The sequence below is a fragment of the Hypanus sabinus genome (genome assembly GCF_030144855.1).
Source record: "Hypanus sabinus isolate sHypSab1 chromosome 1 unlocalized genomic scaffold, sHypSab1.hap1 SUPER_1_unloc_2, whole genome shotgun sequence".
Taxonomy (NCBI): domain Eukaryota; kingdom Metazoa; phylum Chordata; class Chondrichthyes; order Myliobatiformes; family Dasyatidae; genus Hypanus; species Hypanus sabinus.
Window position 1 is genome coordinate 746545 of NW_026778909.1, and position 23732 is coordinate 770276.

A 23732-nucleotide genomic window follows, 5' to 3' on the forward strand; every position below is an offset into this window, starting at 1 on the left:
TCCTCGTATATCTCCTCTGCAATCTTCCCAGCTTAAAGGCATCCTTCCTATAATGGGGTGAGCAAAACTGAACACAATATTCCAAATGCGCTGAATAAACGATTGTAAATATATATATACAAAAACAAAATAAGTTTGCTATTTACAAGAAAAAAAACCATGGGAAGATATAAGTATTAGTCTTGGTAAAAAGGAAAGACAATAAAATCAAATATTAGTAGAAGCCAATAAGAAAAACAACCTATGCTTGCAGGTGTAAAAAAATAACAAATATAGAATATTGTACACTATTGAAAAACAGTAAAAGATCAAAAGGTATATAAATAATCAAAAGATAGGAAAAATCAGAGTGAATTTAAAGTAAAGCAAAACACCCTATAGTTTCATTCCTCAGTAATTACTACATGTACACTCTACTTAATTACTTTCAGTCAAATTACTAAAAGGTAAAAATCAACATAAGGTTGAAAGAATATAACGTATTGTTTAAAAAGAGCTGCAAGAAAGTAACATTGGACAACCCGTGTAATGGCGGAAAACAGCAAAAGAGAAATTGGATGCAGTCTGCCTGCATATTTTGCATAGTTTGAAAGATAACAAGGCGCCACAACTTTTCTTATATAAAAAATTTCTTTTATGATGTATGACCTATCTTTAAATTTTTGATTACAGTGGTATACCTTTATGTGATATACTATAACATTTTGATCAATTTTATTACAATATATGAATGTACACACTTTATGTTGAGATGTATCTATGCATTGCACTCTGTAAATCTCGTTTTTGCTTCTGAATAAAAATACTGAAAAAAAATATTCTGAAAGCGGCCTCACCAATATATCTTACAACACAATGTCCCAACATCTTCCCAACCCCTCTCCATAACTCAGTTCCCCGAGTCCCTGCAATATCCTAGTAAATTCCCCGAGTCTTTTCTCCCCATACAACTCACCGATTGTCATGGTGATGTTTTCAGGCTCCAGCCCTGTCAAGAACTTGCGACGAAGGGTGATGCTCTCGAAGTCGACAAAAGCCCTTCTGTTCACCTCAAAGCCATCCTCACGTACCGTCTGGGAAAGGAGGAAGGGGTGACTGGCAGTCTGCAGCGGTCCCGTAATCTTCCAGTCAACAGAGCAGTTGTAACAAGCATGGCGAATCAAGCGGCGATTCTCAATGAATGTACTAACGAAACAGTGACGGGACGGGGTCTGTGCGATTCCCCCACATGGTGACGGGACAGGGTCTGTATCTGTGATTCCCCCACAGTGATGGGACAGGGTCTATGCAATTCCCCCACACGGTGACGGAACGGGGTCTGTGTCTGTGATTCCCCACATGGTGACGGGACGAGGTCGGTGTCTGTGATTCCCCCACACGGTGACGGGACGGGGTCTGTGTTTGTGATTCCCCCACACAGTGACGGGGTGGGGTCTGTGTCTGTGATTCCCCCACACGGTAACGGGACGGGGTTTGTGTTTGTGATTCCCCACATGGTGACGGGACGGAGTCTGTGTCTGTGATTCCCCCACAAGGTGATGGGACAGGGTTTGTGTCTGTGATTCCCCACATGGTGACTGGACAAGGTCTGTGTCTGTGATTCCCCCACAAGGTGACGGGACGGGGTCTGTGTCTGTGATTCCCCCACACAGTGACGGGACAGTGAGATAATTATACAAGCATATATTATGACAGATTCTGACCTTTTCTTTGTCCAAACAAAATGGAGGCAGTGATGGGGAAAACAGCAGGAAAGTGGGGGGAAAAGATTAGGGAAAGTAGGAAAGGGGAGAAAAAGTGGGAGCAAAGAGGGGATAAAAAGATGAAGGAAGGAGAAAGGAGAGGGAAATGGCGACGAAGAGGGAGTGAGGGAGGGAAAATAAGGGAGAGCGGAGGAAGAACATGGCAACAGGATGAGGAAGGGAAGGTAGGAGCGAAGAACAGGATAAAGGGGAGGAAAGGAAAGAGACAAAGAGGGAGCAAATGAAGGAAATAGTAAGTGAGGGAGAGAAGGAAGGAGGTGAAACAGGGCTCAGAAGGGGAGGGTGAGAGGACATACACACCTTCCCCTGCACAAGGTCCTTGTGACGCTGACAGTACACCTTCTTGTCTTCCTCGAACACACAGTTGCAGGCCCGGGCACACATGAAATGGTAGTTGCTCTGGCAGGAGGAGAGGCAGCAGCCGACCGTGGCCCCAGGCTTCTGGCAATGTTCACAGCGCTGGGGGTGTACGACAGCATCAGCACTGTTCTACATGTACTGACTCCTCTCCCACCTCACTCTACCCCGCCCCCCGCTGCCACACCGAGAGGGTGTGGGGTCTGGGACCCTCTGCCCGAGGGGGTGAGGGAGAGGCACCTCCCCACATTCAGCTGCGGTGAAGACACAGGCCATATGGCCCACCAGGCCTTGCTGGCCACACGCACTGCTGCACATATGGGGGCACATCCAGATCCCGTCACCTTGGTTTCACTGGACTCCTCGGCTGCCCGTGCCTGTCCCCCCACTCTCCCTCTCGCACATAAATCCAGCGGTCGAGCTCACCATCAGTTTCCCCCGTCCCACTGCGATGTGTACATTCTTCAGTGAACCATCGCCTTCCTCAAAGACCTCTGCCGACCACAGGGCACAGTTCACATGTGTCCACTCGTTTTGGCCGATGTACAGGAGCCGGCCAGCATCCTGGGGGCAAGGAGAGGACAGAGGGTGGGCATGGGTAGTGGATGAGCAAGTTGGGATGATTCACCCAACTCCCTGCTCCCCCCCCCACACCCCTTCCCCATTGCAGGCAAGAGTATGTGAGGCCATTCAGCCCACTGAGACAGTGCTAGCTCATAGAACAACCCCTCTACTGCTTTTCACTGGAATCTGTCCCAGTCTCATCAATTCTATTCCCACATCCCTCACCCACAGACACAGTCCACATCCATAGAGCGGACAGTTAACCACGCACTCTTTCTTTGGATGTGGTAGTAAAGAGGAAACTAAGATACCTAGGCCAAATGGGGGAAGAACTCTCAGTGGGGGCAGGATTCCTACACAGACACCCCCCCCCCCCACCACTGGTGGACAGGTCACATACAAACACACACACACAACCCCCCTCACTGGTGTCGGGTCTGGTATGCACACACACACACACACCCCTCACTGGTGTTGGGTCTGGTATGCACACACACACACTCACCCCCCCCCACCCCTCACTGGTGTCGGGTCTGGTATGCACACACACACACTCACCCCCCCTCACTGGTGTCGGGTCTGGTATGCACACACACACACTCACCCCCCCTCACTGGTGTCGGGTCTGGTATGCACACACACACACACTCACCCCCCCTCACTGGTGTCGGGTCTGGTATGCACACACACACACTCACCCCCCCCCACTGGTGTCCGGTCTGGTATGCACACACACACACTCACCCCCCCTCACTGGTGTCGGGTCTGGTATGCACACACACACACACTCACTCCCCCTCACTGGTGTCGGGTCTGGTATGCACACACACACACACTCACCCCCCCTCACTGGTGTCGGGTCTGGTATGCACACACACACACACACCCCTCACTGGTGTCGGGTCTGGTATGCACACACACACACTCACCCCCCCTCACTGGTGTCCGGTCTGGTATGCACACACACACACTCACACCCCCTCACTGGTGTCGGGTCTGATATGCACACACACACACTCACTCCCCCTCACTGGTGTCGGGTCTGGTATGCACACACACACACTCACCCCCCCTCACTGGTGTCCGGTCTGGTATGCACACACACACACTCACACCCCCTCACTGGTGTCGGGTCTGGTATGCACACACACACACTCACCCCCCCTCACTGGTGTCCGGTCTGGTATGCACACACACACACTCACACCCCCTCACTGGTGTCGGGTCTGGTATGCACACACACACACACACACACACACACACTCACTCCCCCTCACTGGTGTCGGGTCTGGTATGCACACACACACACACACACACACACTCACTCCCCCTCACTGGTGTCGGGTCTGGTATGCACACACACACACACACACACACACACACACTCACACCCCCTCACTGGTGTCGGGTCTGGTATGCACACACACACACACACACACACACTCACTCCCCCTCACTGGTGTCGGGTCTGGTATGCACACACACACACACACACACACACACACACACACACACACACACTCACACCCCCTCACTGGTGTCGGGTCTGGTATGCACACACACACACACACACACACACTCACTCCCCCTCACTGGTGTCGGGTCTGGTATGCACACACACACTGGTGTCGGGTCTGGTATGCACACACACACTGGTGTCGGGTCTGGTATGCACACACACACACACCCCCCCTCACTGGTGTCCGGTCTGGTATGCACACACACACACACACTCACACCCCCTCACTGGTGTCCGGTCTGGTATGCACACACACACTCACTCCCCCTCACTGGTGTCGGGTCTGGTATGCACACACACACCTCCTCCCCCACTGGTGTCGGGTCTGGTATGCACACACACACGCACACACACACTCACCCCCCCCCTCACTGGTGTCGGGTCTGGTATGCACACAGACCCACACCCCACCCCTCACTGGTGTCGGGTCTGATATGCACACACACACACTCACACCCCCACTGGTGTCGGGTCTGGTATGCACACACACACACACTCACTCCCCCTCACTGGTGTCGGGTCTGGTATGCACACACACACACTCACCCCCCCTCACTGGTGTCGGGTCTGGTATGCACACACACACTCACCCCCCCCCTCACTGGTGTCGGGTCTGATATGCACACACACACACTCACACCCCCACTGGTGTCGGGTCTGGTATGCACACACACACACACTCACTCCCCCTCACTGGTGTCGGGTCTGGTATGCACACACACACACACACACCCCCCTCACTGGTGTCGGGTCTGGTATGCACACACACATACACAGCCCCCCCTCACTGGTGTCGGGTCTGGTATGCACACACACACTCACCCCTCACTGGTGTCGGGTCCAGTATGCACACACACATACACAGCCCCCCCTCACTGGTGTGGGGTCTGGTATGCACACCACACACACTGGCGGACAGGTCTCTCTCACACACACACTCAACTCACTTACTGGCGTCAGGTCTCGTGTATATATACATATACACACACACACACACACACACACACACAGACCCTCCCTGGAGGACAGGTTAGACACACACACACAAACTCACTCACACTGGTCGACAGGTCACACTCACACACTGTCACCGGGGGGAACGAGTCTCTCACACACCGTGCCAAAGGCCAGGTTTGGACTTGGGACTCTTGGGCTGAGAGTCAGCAGTTCTACTGACTAAGCCACACTCCTTTCTCACTGACGGGACAAGTGTACTGGAAACAACAATAAACAACTTAAATGCTTTAAAATACTGCAAAGAATGGTGTTGAAATAGCTCCCAGAGTTATAATTACTCGCTCTTCGATCACAAATCAACCCAAACAGTAATGAGTATATCAGACAGTACGTAACCACATGGGGTAGAGTGTGGGATAATAACTACAACTTCTCTCATTACACCTAGCCCTGGACATATTACACAGCACCACGACCAGCGCAGATGGTTGGAGGACTGAGCTGGAATAGAGAGGAAGAGAGCAAGGAACAGTGGAGAGGGGGACGGGGCTGAGGAGAGAGAGAGAGAGAGAGAGAATGAGATGTGGGAAGGAGGCAAGGAGTGTGGGGTAGAGTTGGGGATGGGCAAACAAGGAGCGGATGGAGTGAGTGGGAGTGTGGGGCGACAAGGGGAATGGGTTGTGAAACAGCCATGGGAAGTGAAGAATGGAGAGGGTGGGGGCAGGTAGGAAGGGGAGGAGTGAGTGGTGTGCAGATGAGGTTCAGTGAGGACGTACTTCCAGAGGATGAGGGGCTTGGCAATTGTTATAGAGGGGAAGAAGAGACGGTGCAAAGGTGGGGGTTAAGTTCGGTGATGGAGAACTCCAGAGTGTGGGAATGGCTTGATACAGGCATATTACACCATATGAGGCACAGATCAGAACAGGACAGCCAGACTTTTTCTCAGGGTGGAAATGGCTAACACAAGGGGGCATAATTTTAAGGCGATTGGAAGAAAGTATGGAGGGATGTCAGAGGTAGGTTTTTTAAAGTTGCACAGAGTGTGGTGGGTGTGTGGAACATGCTGTGAGGCGTGGTGGTAGAGGAACTACATTGGGGCAATCAAATCAACTCTTAAATAGGCACATGGATGAAAAAAAAATGATGAGCTGTGGAGGAGGAGGGAAGGGTCAGACTGATCTTAAAGTGGGTTAAAAGGTCAGCCATAGGGCCTGTACGGTGCTGCACTATTCTATGACAGAAAGACCATAGCCAGGTCAGGTTCTTTCTGTGCTCCCAGGGCAACCAGAGGGACAGCGGGGAAGCACGTACATTGACCTTGTCGTCGCTGTATTTCAGACACAAGGCGCACTGCCGTCCGTCTTCAGGGCCGAAGGCAGCACTGGGATCCAACATCTCACTCTTCCTACCTGAAATAGACACCGGGGAAAATTGTCAGCCAGGACCCTGCAGCGCCCCACTCGTCCCGCATCCCTGCGGCCATCCCAGCCCGCAGCTCCCAGACCATGAAAACAATGGCACACCCCTCAAGCGGAGCCATGATTCAGTGAAGGGAAGGAGGGTCCTGAGAGTTTCCACTATATTACCTCCAGGGGCTCCCCGATTGCACCGCATAAGGAGGACGGCCGCAGGAGCGCAGAGAGATCACACAATAGCCGATCAGCTCGAAAGCAGCATTTCACTGTTTACAGGGGTTGGGGAGGAATTCCCTTAACCGGTCATGTGGTGCCAGGAGGTGGAGGATGTCCACAGGTTAAGATTTAACTCTGTAGTCTTGAGAGGGCAGTGAGGAGGGAGAGACGTCACACCATGGGAGGTTTTGGATGGTGGGGAGGGAGTGCCGTGCAAGACGACTGAGTTTGGTGAGGGGGTTTTACAGAGGGGAAGAGTGTTCAAATCTCCCTATCAACCACGAGCCAGGGATAAGTCAGGTACTTACCAAGAAGCTCGTCCTGGGCGCTGGCGCCCCCACACTCTATCTGCTGCTGGCCGTTGGTCTGCTGGACTTTCCGGGAGGTGATGGCATCCGTCTGCTCCCGCCACTGGGCGTACATGTGGTCCAGAGAAGGGGGTACCACCGCATTAGGGTGGACACCACTGAGAAGTTGAGGGTGATGGCAAGGTAAAGGTCAGGGCAGGTGAAGGACGGGTGGGGGAGGGGATAGGTAGGGGATAACAGAAAAGTGGAAGGGGAAAGGGTGAAGGGAGAGGGTGGGATGGAAGTGAGGGAAGGGAGACAGAGGATAGTGAGTGGGCAGTGAGCAGCGAGACAAAGAAAGAAAAATTGAGAGAGGGGCAGTAATCCAAGATAAAAAGATATAAAAAAGCCAGGTATAGAAGAGTGAAAGGACACACACAGGGAGGGAGAGAATGTGGGGGGTGGGGGGAAGGGAGGGAGGGAGAGAGACAGAGAGAGAGAGAGAGAGAAGAAGAATGAATGAGTCAGAAACAAGACCAACACACAAAACTTATTCTTCTGAGCAGTCACATCGCAACCTCTCCTGTTCCCCGTCCCATCTGATGCCCACTCCTGCTGTTTGGCTGTTGGATTCTGTAACAGCGGAGAGGATTTCCCTTCCAGTCCATAACCACAGTATGGGGTTCGGCAGGAAAAATAAAAGTTTTGGTTGTTTTTTTTAAAATGGGGATCAAATTTAGAAACTGGAGGTGCAAAGGGACTTGGGAGTCTTACTGCAGTATTCCCTACAGGTTAACTTGCAGTAGTAAGAGAGGCAAGTACAACGTCAGTAATCACTTCAAGAGGATTAGAATACAAAAGCAAGGATGTACTGTTGAAGCTTAATAAGGAATTAGTCAGCGCACATGTAGAGTAGTGTGTGCTCCATATCTAAGGAAAAATGTGCTGGCACTGTACTCCAGTAGATATTCAGTGACTTGGAAATGTTCTTGCTCCCATCTCCTGACTTGTGCTTTTCAATAACCTTTTCACGGAATTGCTTCAAGTGTTCTTTTGACTTCATGGTGTAGCTTTTGCCAGGATACTGACTCACCAGAGGTCGACTTTCCAGATACAGGTGTATTTTTGCTATATTCAATTGAGAGACCTTGACTGCACATGGTGATCTCCATTTAACTAACTATGTGACGTCTAAAAACAATTGGCTGCACCACTGACGATTTGGTGTGAATACTTATTCGGGGTGAATATTTATTCAATCAATTATTTTGTGTTTTATATTTGTTATTAATTTTGTAGAGATCTGTTTTCACTTTGACACAAAAAAGTCCTTTTTCTGTTGATCGGTGTCAAAAAACTTCCAAAGGGGTGAATACTTTTTGTGGGCACTGTATCTGTCAGTCGCAGAGACTAGGACCAAAGGGCACATCCTCAAAATAGAATTACAAGCCTTTAAACAGAGATGAGGAACAATTTCTTCTGTCAGAGCCTGGTCAATCTGTGGAATTCATTGTCACTGAGGGCAGTGGGAACCATGTTAACTTAAGGCAGAGTCAAGGGTTAGAGGGAGAAGTCAGAAAATAAAAATTAGGCATGAATGAATGAATGGCCTTCATTTCAAGAAAAAAACTCCACTGGGGCAAACACTTGTAACATCTGTTTAACTCTTCACACCCGCACCCGTCCAACTGATCTTCCCACAGAACACCCCTCCACCACCACATCCCATTATTGGTCACTTGGGAATATCCTAAGGTACAAAGGTGGGGGGGAGACACTGGTATCTGAAATATGATCGAAGATGTGTGGCTCCCCTGGGAAGATGGGCTGGTACAGGCAGCGAGTTACGGCTACTCACTTGGGTAAACTCCCGCTGTCTTCCCAGTATTTGGAGTCCTCCACCTTGAACCACGGGAAGATGCGCTCCATTTGCTGTCCCCAGGTGGCGTGGGCGGGTGGGGGAGATATTGAGAGAGAAGGCAATGTTATTCCTTTTGACATTCCAGCCCAATGCGCGTTCGTGTGGGAGGCGGATGCATCACTGGTTGGTACAGTAATTCGAAAACGCAGTAACGCAAGAACCCGTAGAGAGCTGTGGACTCCCCAGCATCAGTATTATCTACAGGAGGCGCTGCCAATATCCCCACCATCTGGGCATAGCTCCCATTTTGCACAAAGTACAGAAGCCTGAACTCCCACACCACCAGGTCTAGGAACAGCTACTTTCCTTTAACCATTTAATTCTTGAACCCTAATCACTGCAACATAATAGCAACACTGTGATCACTTTGCCCTACAATGGACTTTGATTTGCTTGCTATTGTGTTCTTCCTTGTAAAATATTGTGTATAATTTATGTTTAATTGGATTTACAGATTACTTTTATTTGATACATGTATATCAAAACACAGAGTGAAACGTATCCTTTGCCTCATTGTTTCCTGTCACGTGCTGGGCAACCTGCAAGTGTACCATGCTTGCCCGCATCTCACTAACCGTAAACCTTACGTCTTTGAGAAGTGGGAGGAAATTAGAGCCTCTGGTGGAAACTCGCACGGTTATGGGAGAACATACAAACTCCTTACAGACAGCAGTAGGAACTGAACCTCGATTGGTGATCTCTGGTGCTGTAAAGCAATTACACTGACTGTAACACCACCATGCTGCCCTATTTATGTGAATGTTCATACTCTGATGCAGCTGCAAGTCATTTTTCATTGCACTGTGAACTGTAACCCCTACAGCCTCCACCGCCCTTTGTCTGTGACACCCTCCAGCACCAACACCCGTCTCTGTTTCTGTGACCCCCACTGCCCTACACTCTTCCCCATCACTGAGACACCGTCCAGCCCCTACACACCTCCCCATCACTGAGACACCCTCCAGCCCCTACACACCTCCCCATCACTGAGACACCCTCCAACCCCTACACACCTCCCCATCTCTGAGACACCCTCCAGCCCCTACACACCTCCCCATCACTGAGACACCCTCCAACCCCTACACACCTCCCCATCACTGAGACACCCTCCAGCCCCTACACACCACCCAATCACTGAGACACCCTCCAACCCCTACACAACTCTCCATCTCTGAGACACCTTCCAACCCCTACACACCTCCCCATCACTGAGACATCCTCCAACCCCAACACACCTCCCCATCACTGAGACACCCTCCAGCCCCTACACACCTCCCCATCACTGAGACACCCTCCAGCCCCAACACACCACCCCATCACTGAGACACCCTCCAACCCCTACACAACTCTCCATCTCTGAGACACCTTCCAACCCCTACACACCTCCCCATCACTGAGACATCCTCCAACCCCAACACACCTCCCCATCTGTGACTCCCTCCAAACCCTACACACCCCCCATCACTGAGACACCCTCCAACCCCTACACACCACCCCATCACTGAGACACCCTCCAACCCCTACACACCTCCCCATCTCTGAGACACCCTCCAACCCCTACACACCTCCCCATCTCTGACACCCTCCAACCCCTACACATCACCCCATCACTGAGACACCCTCCAACCCCTACACACCTCCCCATCTCTGAGACACCCTCCAACCCCTACACACCTCCCCATCTCTGACACCCTCCAACCCCTACACATCACCCCATCACTGAGACACCCTCCAGCCCCTACACACCCCCCATCACTGAGACACCCTCCAACCCCTACACACCTCCCCATCACTGAGACACCCTCCAACCCCTACACACCTCCCCATCTCTGTGACACCCTCCAACCCCTACACACCTCCCCATCACTGAGACACCCTCCAGCCCCTACACACCTCTCCATCTCTGAGACACCCTCCAACCGCTACACACCTCCCCATCTCTGACACCCTCCAACCCCTACACACCTCCCCATCTGAGACACCCTCCAGCCCCTACACTCCTCCCCATCACTGTGACACCCTACAACCCCTACACACCTCCCCATCACTGAGACACCATCCAACCCCTACACACCTCCCCATCACTGAGACACCCTCCAACCCCTACTCACCTCCCCATCACTGAGACACCGTCCAGCCCCTACACACCTCCCCATCACTGAGACACCCTCCAGCCCCTACACACCTCCCGATCACTGAGACACCCTCCAGCCCCTAGACACCTCCCCATCACTGACACCCTCCAACCACTACACACCTCCCCATCACTGAGACACCCTCCAACCGCTACAAACCTCCCCATCACTGAGACACCTTCCAACCCCTACACACCTCCCCATCTCTGACACCCTCCAACCCCTACACTCCTCCCCATCACTGAGACACCCTCCAGCCCCTACACTCCTCCCCATCACTGAGACACCCTCCAGCCCCTACACACCTCCCCATCACTGAGACACCCTCCAACCCCTACACACCTCCCCATCACTGTCACCATCCAGCCCCTACACACCTCCCCATCTCTGAGACACCCTCCAACCGCTACACACCTCCCCATCACTGAGACACCCTCCAGCCCCTACACATCTCCCCATCTCTGACACCCTCCAACCCCTACACACCTCCCCATCACTGACACCCTCCAACCCCTACACACCTCCCCATCACTGACACCCTCCAGCCCCAACACACCTCCCCATCTCTGAGACACCCCCCAACCCCTACACACCTCCCCATCACTGAGTCACCCTGCAGCCCCTACACACCTCCACATCACTGTCACCCTCCAGCCCCTACACACCTCCCCATCACTGAGACACCCTCCAGCCCCTACACACCTCCCCATCTCTGAGACACCCTCCAACCGCTACACACCTCCCCATCACTGAGACACCCTCCAGCCCCTACACATCTCCCCATCTCTGACACCCTCCAACCCCTACACACCTCCCCATCACTGACACCCTCCAACCCCTACACACCTCCCCATCACTGACACCCTCCAGCCCCAACACACCTCCCCATCTCTGAGACACCCTCCAACCGCTACACACCTCCCCATCACTGAGACACCCTCCAGCCCGTACACATCTCCCCATCTCTGACACCCTCCAACCCCTACACACCTCCCCATCACTGACACCCTCCAACCCCTACACACCTCCCCATCACTGACACCCTCCAGCCCCAACACACCTCCCCATCTCTGAGACACCCCCCAACCCCTACACACCTCCCCATCACTGAGTCACCCTGCAGCCCCTACACACCTCCCCATCTCTGAGACACCCTCCAGCCCCTACACACCTCCCCATCTCTGACACCCTCCAACCCCTACACACCTCCCCATCACTGAGACACCCTCCAACCCTACACACCTCCCCATCACTGACACCCTCCAGCCCCTACACACCTCCCCATCACTGACACCCTCCAGCCCCTACACACCTCCCCATCACTGACACCCTCCAGCCCCTACACACCTCCCCATCACTCAGACACCCTCCAACCCCTACACACCTCCCCATCACTGAGACACCCTCCAGCCCCTACACACCTCCCCATCTCTGACACCCACCAACCCCTACACACCTCCCCATCACTGAGACACCCTCCAACCCCTACACACCTCCCCATTACTGAGACAACCTCCAACCCCTACACACCTCCCCATCTCTGACACCCTCCAACCCCTACACACCTCCCCATCACTGAGACACCTCCAACACCTACACACCTCCCCATCACTGAGACACCCCCCAACCCCTACACACCTCCCCATCACTGAGACAACCCCCAACCCCTACACTCCTCCCTATCACTGAGACACCCTCCAGCCCCTACACACCTGCCAATCACTGAGACACCCTCCAGCCCCTACACACCTCCCCATCTCTGAGACACCCTCCAACCCCTACACATCTCCCCATCACTGAGACACCCTCCAGCCCCTACACACCTCACCATCACTGACACCCTCCAACCCCTACACACCTCCCCATCTCTGAGACACCCTCCAACCCCTACACACCTCCCCATCTCTGACACCCTCCAACCCCTACACATCACCCCATCACTGAGACACCCTCCAGCCCCTACACACCCCCCATCACTGAGACACCCTCCAACCCCTACACACCTCCCCATCACTGAGACACCCTCCAACCCCTACACACCTCCCCATCTCTGTGACACCCTCCAACCCCTACACACCTCCCCATCACTGAGACACCCTCCAGCCCCTACACACCTCTCCATCTCTGAGACACCCTCCAACCGCTACACACCTCCCCATCTCTGACACCCTCCAACCCCTACACACCTCCCCATCTGAGACACCCTCCAGCCCCTACACTCCTCCCCATCACTGTGACACCCTACAACCCCTACACACCTCCCCATCACTGAGACACCATCCAACCCCTACACACCTCCCCATCACTGAGACACCCTCCAACCCCTACTCACCTCCCCATCACTGAGACACCGTCCAGCCCCTACACACCTCCCCATCACTGAGACACCCTCCAGCCCCTACACACCTCCCGATCACTGAGACACCCTCCAGCCCCTAGACACCTCCCCATCACTGACACCCTCCAACCACTACACACCTCCCCATCACTGAGACACCCTCCAACCGCTACAAACCTCCCCATCACTGAGACACCTTCCAACCCCTACACACCTCCCCATCTCTGACACCCTCCAACCCCTACACTCCTCCCCATCACTGAGACACCCACCAGCCCCTACACTCCTCCCCAACACTGAGACACCCTCCAGCCCCTACACACCTCCCCATCACTGAGACACCCTCCAACCCCTACACACCTCCCCATCACTGTCACCATCCAGCCCCTACACACCTCCCCATCTCTGAGACACCCTCCAACCGCTACACACCTCCCCATCACTGAGACACCCTCCAGCCCCTACACATCTCCCCATCTCTGACACCCTCCAACCCCTACACACCTCCCCATCACTGACACCCTCCAACCCCTACACACCTCCCCATCACTGACACCCTCCAGCCCCAACACACCTCCCCATCTCTGAGACACCCCCCAACCCCTACACACCTCCCCATCACTGAGTCACCCTGCAGCCCCTACACACCTCCACATCACTGTCACCCTCCAGCCCCTACACACCTCCCCATCACTGAGACACCCTCCAGCCCCTACACACCTCCCCATCTCTGAGACACCCTCCAACCGCTACACACCTCCCCATCACTGAGACACCCTCCAGCCCCTACACATCTCCCCATCTCTGACACCCTCCAACCCCTACACACCTCCCCATCACTGACACCCTCCAACCCCTACACACCTCCCCATCACTGACACCCTCCAGCCCCAACACACCTCCCCATCTCTGAGACACCCTCCAACCGCTACACACCTCCCCATCACTGAGACACCCTCCAGCCCCTACACATCTCCCCATCTCTGACACCCTCCAACCCCTACACACCTCCCCATCACTGACACCCTCCAACCCCTACACACCTCCCCATCACTGACACCCTCCAGCCCCTACACACCTCCCCATCTGAGACACCCTCCAGCCCCTACACTCCTCCCCATCACTGTGACACCCTACAACCCCTACACACCTCCCCATCACTGAGACACCATCCAACCCCTACACACCTCCCCATCACTGAGACACCCTCCAACCCCTACTCACCTCCCCATCACTGAGACACCGTCCAGCCCCTACACACCTCCCCATCACTGAGACACCCTCCAGCCCCTACACACCTCCCGATCACTGAGACACCCTCCAGCCCCTAGACACCTCCCCATCACTGACACCCTCCAACCACTACAAACCTCCCCATCACTGAGACACCTTCCAACCCCTACACACCTCCCCATCTCTGACACCCTCCAACCCCTACACTCCTCCCCATCACTGAGACACCCACCAGCCCCTACACTCCTCCCCATCACTGAGACACCCTCCAGCCCCTACACACCTCCCCATCACTGAGACACCCTCCAACCCCTACACACCTCCCCATCACTGTCACCATCCAGCCCCTACACACCTCCCCATCTCTGAGACACCCTCCAACCGCTACACACCTCCCCATCACTGAGACACCCTCCAGCCCCTACACATCTCCCCATCTCTGACACCCTCCAACCCCTACACACCTCCCCATCACTGACACCCTCCAACCCCTACACACCTCCCCATCACTGACACCCTCCAGCCCCAACACACCTCCCCATCTCTGAGACACCCCCCAACCCCTACACACCTCCCCATCACTGAGTCACCCTGCAGCCCCTACACACCTCCACATCACTGTCACCCTCCAGCCCCTACACACCTCCCCATCACTGAGACACCCTCCAGCCCCTACACACCTCCCCATCTCTGAGACACCCTCCAACCGCTACACACCTCCCCATCACTGAGACACCCTCCAGCCCCTACACATCTCCCCATCTCTGACACCCTCCAACCCCTACACACCTCCCCATCACTGACACCCTCCAACCCCTACACACCTCCCCATCACTGACACCCTCCAGCCCCAACACACCTCCCCATCTCTGAGACACCCTCCAACCGCTACACACCTCCCCATCACTGAGACACCCTCCAGCCCCTACACATCTCCCCATCTCTGACACCCTCCAACCCCTACACACCTCCCCATCACTGACACCCTCCAACCCCTACACACCTCCCCATCACTGACACCCTCCAGCCCCAACACACCTCCCCATCTCTGAGACACCCCCCAACCCCTACACACCTCCCCATCACTGTCACCCTGCAGCCCCTACACACCTCCCCATCTCTGAGACACCCTCCAGCCCCTACACACCTCCCCATCTCTGACACCCTCCAACCCCTACACACCTCCCCATCACTGAGACACCCTCCAACCCTACACACCTCCCCATCACTGACACCCTCCAGCCCCTACACACCTCCCCATCACTGACACCCTCCAGCCCCTACACACCTCCCCATCACTGACACCCTCCAGCCCCTACACACCTCCCCATCACTCAGACACCCTCCAACCCCTACACACCTCCCCATCACTGAGACACCCTCCAGCCCCTACACACCTCCCCATCTCTGACACCCACCAACCCCTACACACCTCCCCATCACTGAGACACCCTCCAACCCCTACACACCTCCCCATCACTGAGACAACCTCCAACCCCTACACACCTCCCCATCTCTGACACCCTCCAACCCCTACACACCTCCCCATCACTGAGACACCTCCAACACCTACACACCTCCCCATCACTGAGACACCCCCCAACCCCTACACACCTCCCCATCACTGAGACAACCCCCAACCCCTACACTCCTCCCTATCACTGAGACACCCTCCAGCCCCTACACACCTGCCAATCACTGAGACACCCTCCAGCCCCTACACACCTCCCCATCTCTGAGACACCCTCCAACCCCTACACATCTCCCCATCACTGAGACACCCTCCAGCCCCTACACACCTCACCATCACTGACACCCTCCAACCCCTACACACCTCCCCATCACTGAGACACCCTCCACACATACACACCTCCCCATCACTGAGACACCCTCCAACCGCTACACACCTCCCCATCTCTGACACCCTCCAGCCGCTACACACCTCCCCATCACTGAGACACCCCCCAGCCCCTACACACCTCCCCATCACTGAGACACCCTCCAACCCCTACACACCTCCCCATCACTGAGACACCCTCCAACACCTACACACCTCCCCATCACTGACACCCACCAGCCCCTACACACCTCCCCATCACAGACACCGTCCAGCCCCTACACACCTCCCCATTACTGACACCCTCCAGCCCCTACACTCCTCCCCATCACTGACACACTTCAACCCCCACACACCTCCCCATCTCTGACACCGTCCAGCCCCTACACACCTCCCCATTACTGACACCCTCCAGCCCCTACACTCCTCCCCATCACTGAGACACCCTTCAATCCCCACACACCTCTCCATCACTGACACCGTCCAGCCCCTACACACCTCCCCATTACTGACACCCTCCAGCCCCTACACTCCTCCCCATCACTGAGACACCCACCAGCCCCTACACTCCTCCCCATTACTGAGACACCCTCCAACCCCTACACTCCTCCCCATCACTGAGACACCCTCCAACCCCTACACACCTCCCCATCACTGAGACACCACCAACACCTACACACCTCCCCATCACTGAGACACCCTCCAACCCCTACACACCTCCCCATCACTGAGACACCCTCCAACCCCTACACACCTCGCCATCTCTGAGACACACTCCAGCCTCTACACACCTGCCAATCACTGAGACACCCTCCATCCCCTACACACCTCCCCATCTCTGAGACACCCTCGAACCCCTACACACCTCCCCATCATTGAGACACCCTCCAGCCCCTACACACCACCCCATCACTGACACCCTCCAGCCCCTACACACCTCCCCATCACTGAGACACCCTCCAACCCCTACACACCTCCCCATCATAAAGACACCAACACCTACACACCTCCCCATCACTGAGACTCCCTCCAACCGCTACACACCTCCCCATCTCTGACACCCTCCAGCCCCTACACACCTCCCCATCACTGAGACACCCTCCAGCCCCTACAAACCTCCCCATCACTGAGACACCCTCCAACCCCTACACACCTCCCCATCACTGAGACACCCTCCAACACCTACACACCTCCCCATCACTGACACCCTCCAACCCCTACACACCTCCCCATCACTGAGACACCCTCCAACACCTACACTCCTCCCCAACACTGACACCCTCCAACCCCTACACACCTCCCCATCACAGAGACACCCTCCAACACCTACACACCTCCCCATCACTGAGACACCCACCAAACGCTACACACCTCCCCATCACTGAGACACCCTCCAGCCCCTACACACTTCCCAATCACTGAGACACCCTCCAACCCCTACACACCTCCCCATCACTGAGACACCCCCCAACCCCTACACACCTCTCCATCACTGAGACACCCACCAACCCCTACACACCTCCCTATCTCTGAGACACCCTCCAACCCCTACACACATCCCCATCACTGAGACACTCCAGCCCCTACACACCTCCACATCACTGAGACAACCTCCAGCCCCAACACACCTCCCCATCACTGAGACACCCTCCAGTCCCTACACACATCCCTATCACTGAGACACCCTCCAACCCCCACACACCTCCCCATCACTGAGACACTCCAACCCCTACACACCTCCCCATCACTGAGACACCCTCCAACCGCTACACACCTCCCCATCTCTGACACCCTCCAACCCCTACACACCTCCCCATCTCTGAGACACCCTCCAACCCCTACACACCTCCCCATCACTGAGACACCCTCCAGCCCCTACACACCTCCCCATCACTGAGACAACCTCCAACCCCTACACACCCCCCCATCTCTGACACACTCAAACCCCCACACACGTCCCCATCACTGAGACACCCTCCAGCCCCTACACACCTCCCCATCACTGAGACACCCCACGAACCCCTACACACCTCCCCATCACTGAGACACCCCCCAACACCGACACTCCTCCCCATCACTGAGACACCCTCCAGCCCCTACACTCCTGCCAATCACTGAGACACCCTCCAGCCCCTACACACCTCCCCATCTCTGACACCCACCAACCCCTACACACCTCCCCATCACTGAGACACCCTCCAACCCCTACACACCTCCCCATCACTGAGACAACCTCCAACCCCTACACACCTCCCCATCTCTGACACCGTCCAACCCCTACACACCTCCCCATCACTGAGACACCTCCAACACCTACACACCTCCCCATCACTGAGACACCCCCCAACCCCTACACACCTCCCCATCACTGAGACAACCCCCAACCCCTACACTCCTCCCTATCACTGAGACACCCTCCAGCCCCTACACACCTGCCAATCACTGAGACACCCTCCAGCCCCTACACACCTCCCCATCTCTAAGACACCCTCCAACCCCTACACATCTCCCCATCACTGAGACACCCTCCAGCCCCTACACACCTCACCATCACTGACACCCTCCAACCCCTACACACCTCCCCATCACTGAGACACCCTCCACACATACACACCTCCCCATCACTGAGACACCCTCCAACCGCTACACACCTCCCCATCTCTGACACCCTCCAGCCGCTACACACCTCCCCATCACTGAGACACCCCCCAGCCCCTACACACCTCCCCATCACTGAGACACCCTCCAACCCCTACACACCTCCCCATCACTGAGACACCCTCCAACACCTACACACCTCCCCATCACTGACACCCACCAGCCCCTACACACCTCCCCATCACAGACACCGTCCAGCCCCTACACACCTCCCCATTACTGACACCCTCCAGCCCCTACACTCCTCCCCATCACTGACACACTTCAACCCCCACACACCTCCCCATCTCTGACACCGTCCAGCCCCTACACACCTCCCCATTACGGACACCCTCCAGCCCCTACACTCCTCCCCATCACTGAGACACCCTTCAATCCCCACACACCTCTCCATCACTGACACCGTCCAGCCCCTACACACCTCCCCATTACTGACACCCTCCAGCCCCTACACTCCTCCCCATCACTGAGACACCCACCAGCCCCTACACTCCTCCCCATTACTGAGACACCCTCCAACCCCTACACTCCTCCCCATCACTGAGACACCCTCCAACCCCTACACACCTCCCCATCACTGAGACACCACCAACACCTACACACCTCCCCATCACTGAGACACCCTCCAACCCCTACACACCTCCCCATCACTGAGACACCCTCCAACCCCTACACACCTCGCCATCTCTGAGACACACTCCAGCCTCTACACACCTGCCAATCACTGAGACACCCTCCATCCCCTACACACCTCCCCATCTCTGAGACACCCTCGAACCCCTACACACCTCCCCATCATTGAGACACCCTCCAGCCCCTACACACCACCCCATCACTGACACCCTCCAGCCCCTACACACCTCCCCATCACTGAGACACCCTCCAACCCCTACACACCTCCCCATCATAAAGACACCAACACCTACACACCTCCCCATCACTGAGACTCCCTCCAACCGCTACACACCTCCCCATCTCTGACACCCTCCAGCCCCTACACACCTCCCCATCACTGAGACACCCTCCAGCCCCTACAAACCTCCCCATCACTGAGACACCCTCCAACCCCTACACACCTCCCCATCACTGAGACACCCTCCAACACCTACACACCTCCCCATCACTGACACCCTCCAACCCCTACACACCTCCCCATCACTGAGACACCCTCCAACACCTACACTCCTCCCCAACACTGACACCCTCCAACCCCTACACACCTCCCCATCACAGAGACACCCTCCAACACCTACACACCTCCCCATCACTGAGACACCCACCAAACGCTACACACCTCCCCATCACTGAGACACCCTCCAGCCCCTACACACTTCCCAATCACTGAGACACCCTCCAACCCCTACACACCTCCCCATCACTGAGACACCCCCCAACCCCTACACACCTCTCCATCACTGAGACACCCACCAACCCCTACACACCTCCCTATCTCTGAGACACCCTCCAACCCCTACACACATCCCCATCACTGAGACACTCCAGCCCCTACACACCTCCACATCACTGAGACAACCTCCAGCCCCAACACACCTCCCCATCACTGAGACACCCTCCAGTCCCTACACACATCCCTATCACTGAGACACCCTCCAACCCCCACACACCTCCCCATCACTGAGACACTCCAACCCCTACACACCTCCCCATCACTGAGACACCCTCCAACCGCTACACACCTCCCCATCTCTGACACCCTCCAACCCCTACACACCTCCCCATCTCTGAGACACCCTCCAACCCCTACACACCTCCCCATCACTGAGACACCCTCCAGCCCCTACACACCTCCCCATCACTGAGACAACCTCCAACCCCTACACACCCCCCCATCTCTGACACACTCAAACCCCCACACACGTCCCCATCACTGAGACACCCTCCAGCCCCTACACACCTCCCCATCACTGAGACACCCCACGAACCCCTACACACCTCCCCATCACTGAGACACCCCCCAACACCGACACTCCTCCCCATCACTGAGACACCCTCCAGCCCCTACACACCTGCCAATCACTGAGACACCCTCCAGCCCCTACACACCTCCCCATCTCTGAGACACCCTCCAACCCATACACACCTCCCCATCACTGAGACACCCTCCAACCCCTACACACCTCCCCATCACTGAGACACCCTCCAGCCCCTACACACCTCCCCATCACTGAGACACCCTCCAACCCCTACACACCTCCCCATCACTGAGACACCCTCCAACCCCTACACACCTCCCCATCACTGAGACACCCTCCAGCCCCTACACACCTCCCCATCACTGAGACACCCTCCAACCCCTACACACCTCCCCATCACTGAGACACCCTCCAACCCCTACACACCTCCCCATCACTGAGACACCCTCCAACCCCCACACACCTCCCCATCTCTGACACCGTCCAGCCGCTACACACCTCCCCATCACTGAGACACCCTCCAACCCCTACACACCTCCCCATCACTGAGACACCCCCCAACACCGACACTCCTCCCCATCACTGAGACACCCTCCAACCCCTACACACCTCCCCATCACTAAGACACCCTCCAACACCTACACACCTCCCCATCACTCAGACACACCCAACCCCTACACACCTCCCCATCACACAGACACACCCAACCCCTACACACCTCCCCATCACTCAGACACACCCAACCCCTACACACCTCCCCAACACTCAGTCACCCTCCAACCCCTACACACCTCCCCATCACTGAGACACCCTCCAGCCCCTACACACCTCCCCATCTCTGACACCCTCCAACCCCTACACACCTCCCCATCACTGAGACAACCTCCAACCCCTACACACCTCCCCATCTCTGACACCCTCCAACCCCTACACACCTCCCCATCACTGAGACACCTCCAACCGCTACACACCTCCCCATCACTGACACCCCCCAACCCCTACACACCTCCCCATCACTGAGACACCCCCCAGCCCCTACACTCCTCCCCATCACTGAGACACCCTCCAGCCCCTACACACCTGCCAATCACTGAGACACCCTCCAGCCCCTACACACCTCCCCATCTCTGAGACACGCTCCAACCCCTACACATCTCCCCATCACTGAGACACCCTACAGCCCCTACACACCTCACCATCACTGACACCCTCCAACCCCTACACACCTCCCCATCACTGAGACACCCTCCAACACCTACACACCTCCCCATCACTGAGACACCCTCCAACCGCTACACACCTCCCCATCTCTGACACCCTCCAGCCCCTACACACCTCCCCATCACTGAGACACCCTCCAGCCCCAACACACCTCCCCATCACTAAGACACCCTCCAACACCTACACACCTCCCCATCACTGACACCCTCCAACACCTACACACCTCCCCATCACTGACAACCACCAGCCCCTACACACCTCCCCATCACAGACACCGTCCAGCCACTACACACCTCCCCATCACTGAGACACCCTCCAGCCCCTACACACCTCCCCATCACTGAGACACCCTCCAACCCCTACACACCTCCCCATCACTGAGACACCAACACCTACACACCTCCCCATCACTGAGACTCCCTCCAACCGCGACACACCTCCCCATCTCTGACACCCTCCAGCCCCTACACACCTCCCCATCACTGAGACACCCTCCAGCCCCTACAAACTTCCCCATCACTGAGACACCCTCCAACCCCTACACACCTCCCCATCACTGAGACACCCTCCAACACCTACACACCTCCCCATCACTGACACCCACCAGCCCCTACACACCTCCCCATCACTGACACCCTCCAACCCCTACACACCTCCCCATCACTGAGACACCCTCCAACCGCTACACTCCTCCCCATCACTGACACCGTCCAGCCCCTACACACCTCCCGATCACTGAGACACCCTCCAACCCCTACACACCTCCCCATCACTGAGACACCCTCCAACACCGACACACCTCACCATCACTGAGACACCCTCCAACCGCTACACACCTCCCCATTACTGACACCCTCCAGCCCCTACACTCCTCCCTATCACTGAGACACCCTCCAACCCCCACACACCTCCCCATCACTGAGACACCCTCGAGCCCCTACACTCCTCCCCATCACTGAGACACCCTCCAACCCCGACACACCTCCCCATCACTGAGACACCCCCCAACCCCTACACACCTCCCCATCACTGAGACACCCTCCAGACCCTACACACCTCCCCATCTCTGAGACACCCTCCAACCCCTACACACCTCCCCATCACTGAGACACCCCCCAGCCCCTACACACCTCCCCATCACTGAGACACCCTCCAACACCTACACACCTCCCCATCACTGAGACACCCACCAACCGCTACACACCTCCCCATCACTGAGACACCCTCCAACCCCTACACACCTCCCCATCACTGAGACGCCCTCCAACGCCTACACACCTCTCCAGCACTGAGACACCCACCAAGCCCTACACACCTCCCCATCTCTGAGACACCCTCCATCCCCTACACATCTCCCCATCACTGCGACACCCTCCA

General features: G+C 55.8%; 1 protein-coding gene across 1 annotated transcript in view; it reads right to left on the reverse strand.

Annotated features, from left to right (window-relative positions):
* Window positions 1–23732, reverse strand: part of LOC132385393 (histone-lysine N-methyltransferase 2B-like) — a 292547-nt gene that overhangs the window by 25818 nt on the left and 242997 nt on the right. The window contains exons 19-24 of the mRNA XM_059957436.1: window positions 8937–9010; window positions 7100–7257; window positions 6472–6569; window positions 2547–2684; window positions 2064–2222; window positions 956–1073 (exon numbers count right to left, since the gene is read on the reverse strand). Of these exons, the coding sequence (XP_059813419.1) occupies window positions 956–1073; window positions 2064–2222; window positions 2547–2684; window positions 6472–6569; window positions 7100–7257; window positions 8937–9010 (745 nt within the window). The remainder of the gene's footprint in view (window positions 1–955; window positions 1074–2063; window positions 2223–2546; window positions 2685–6471; window positions 6570–7099; window positions 7258–8936; window positions 9011–23732) is intronic.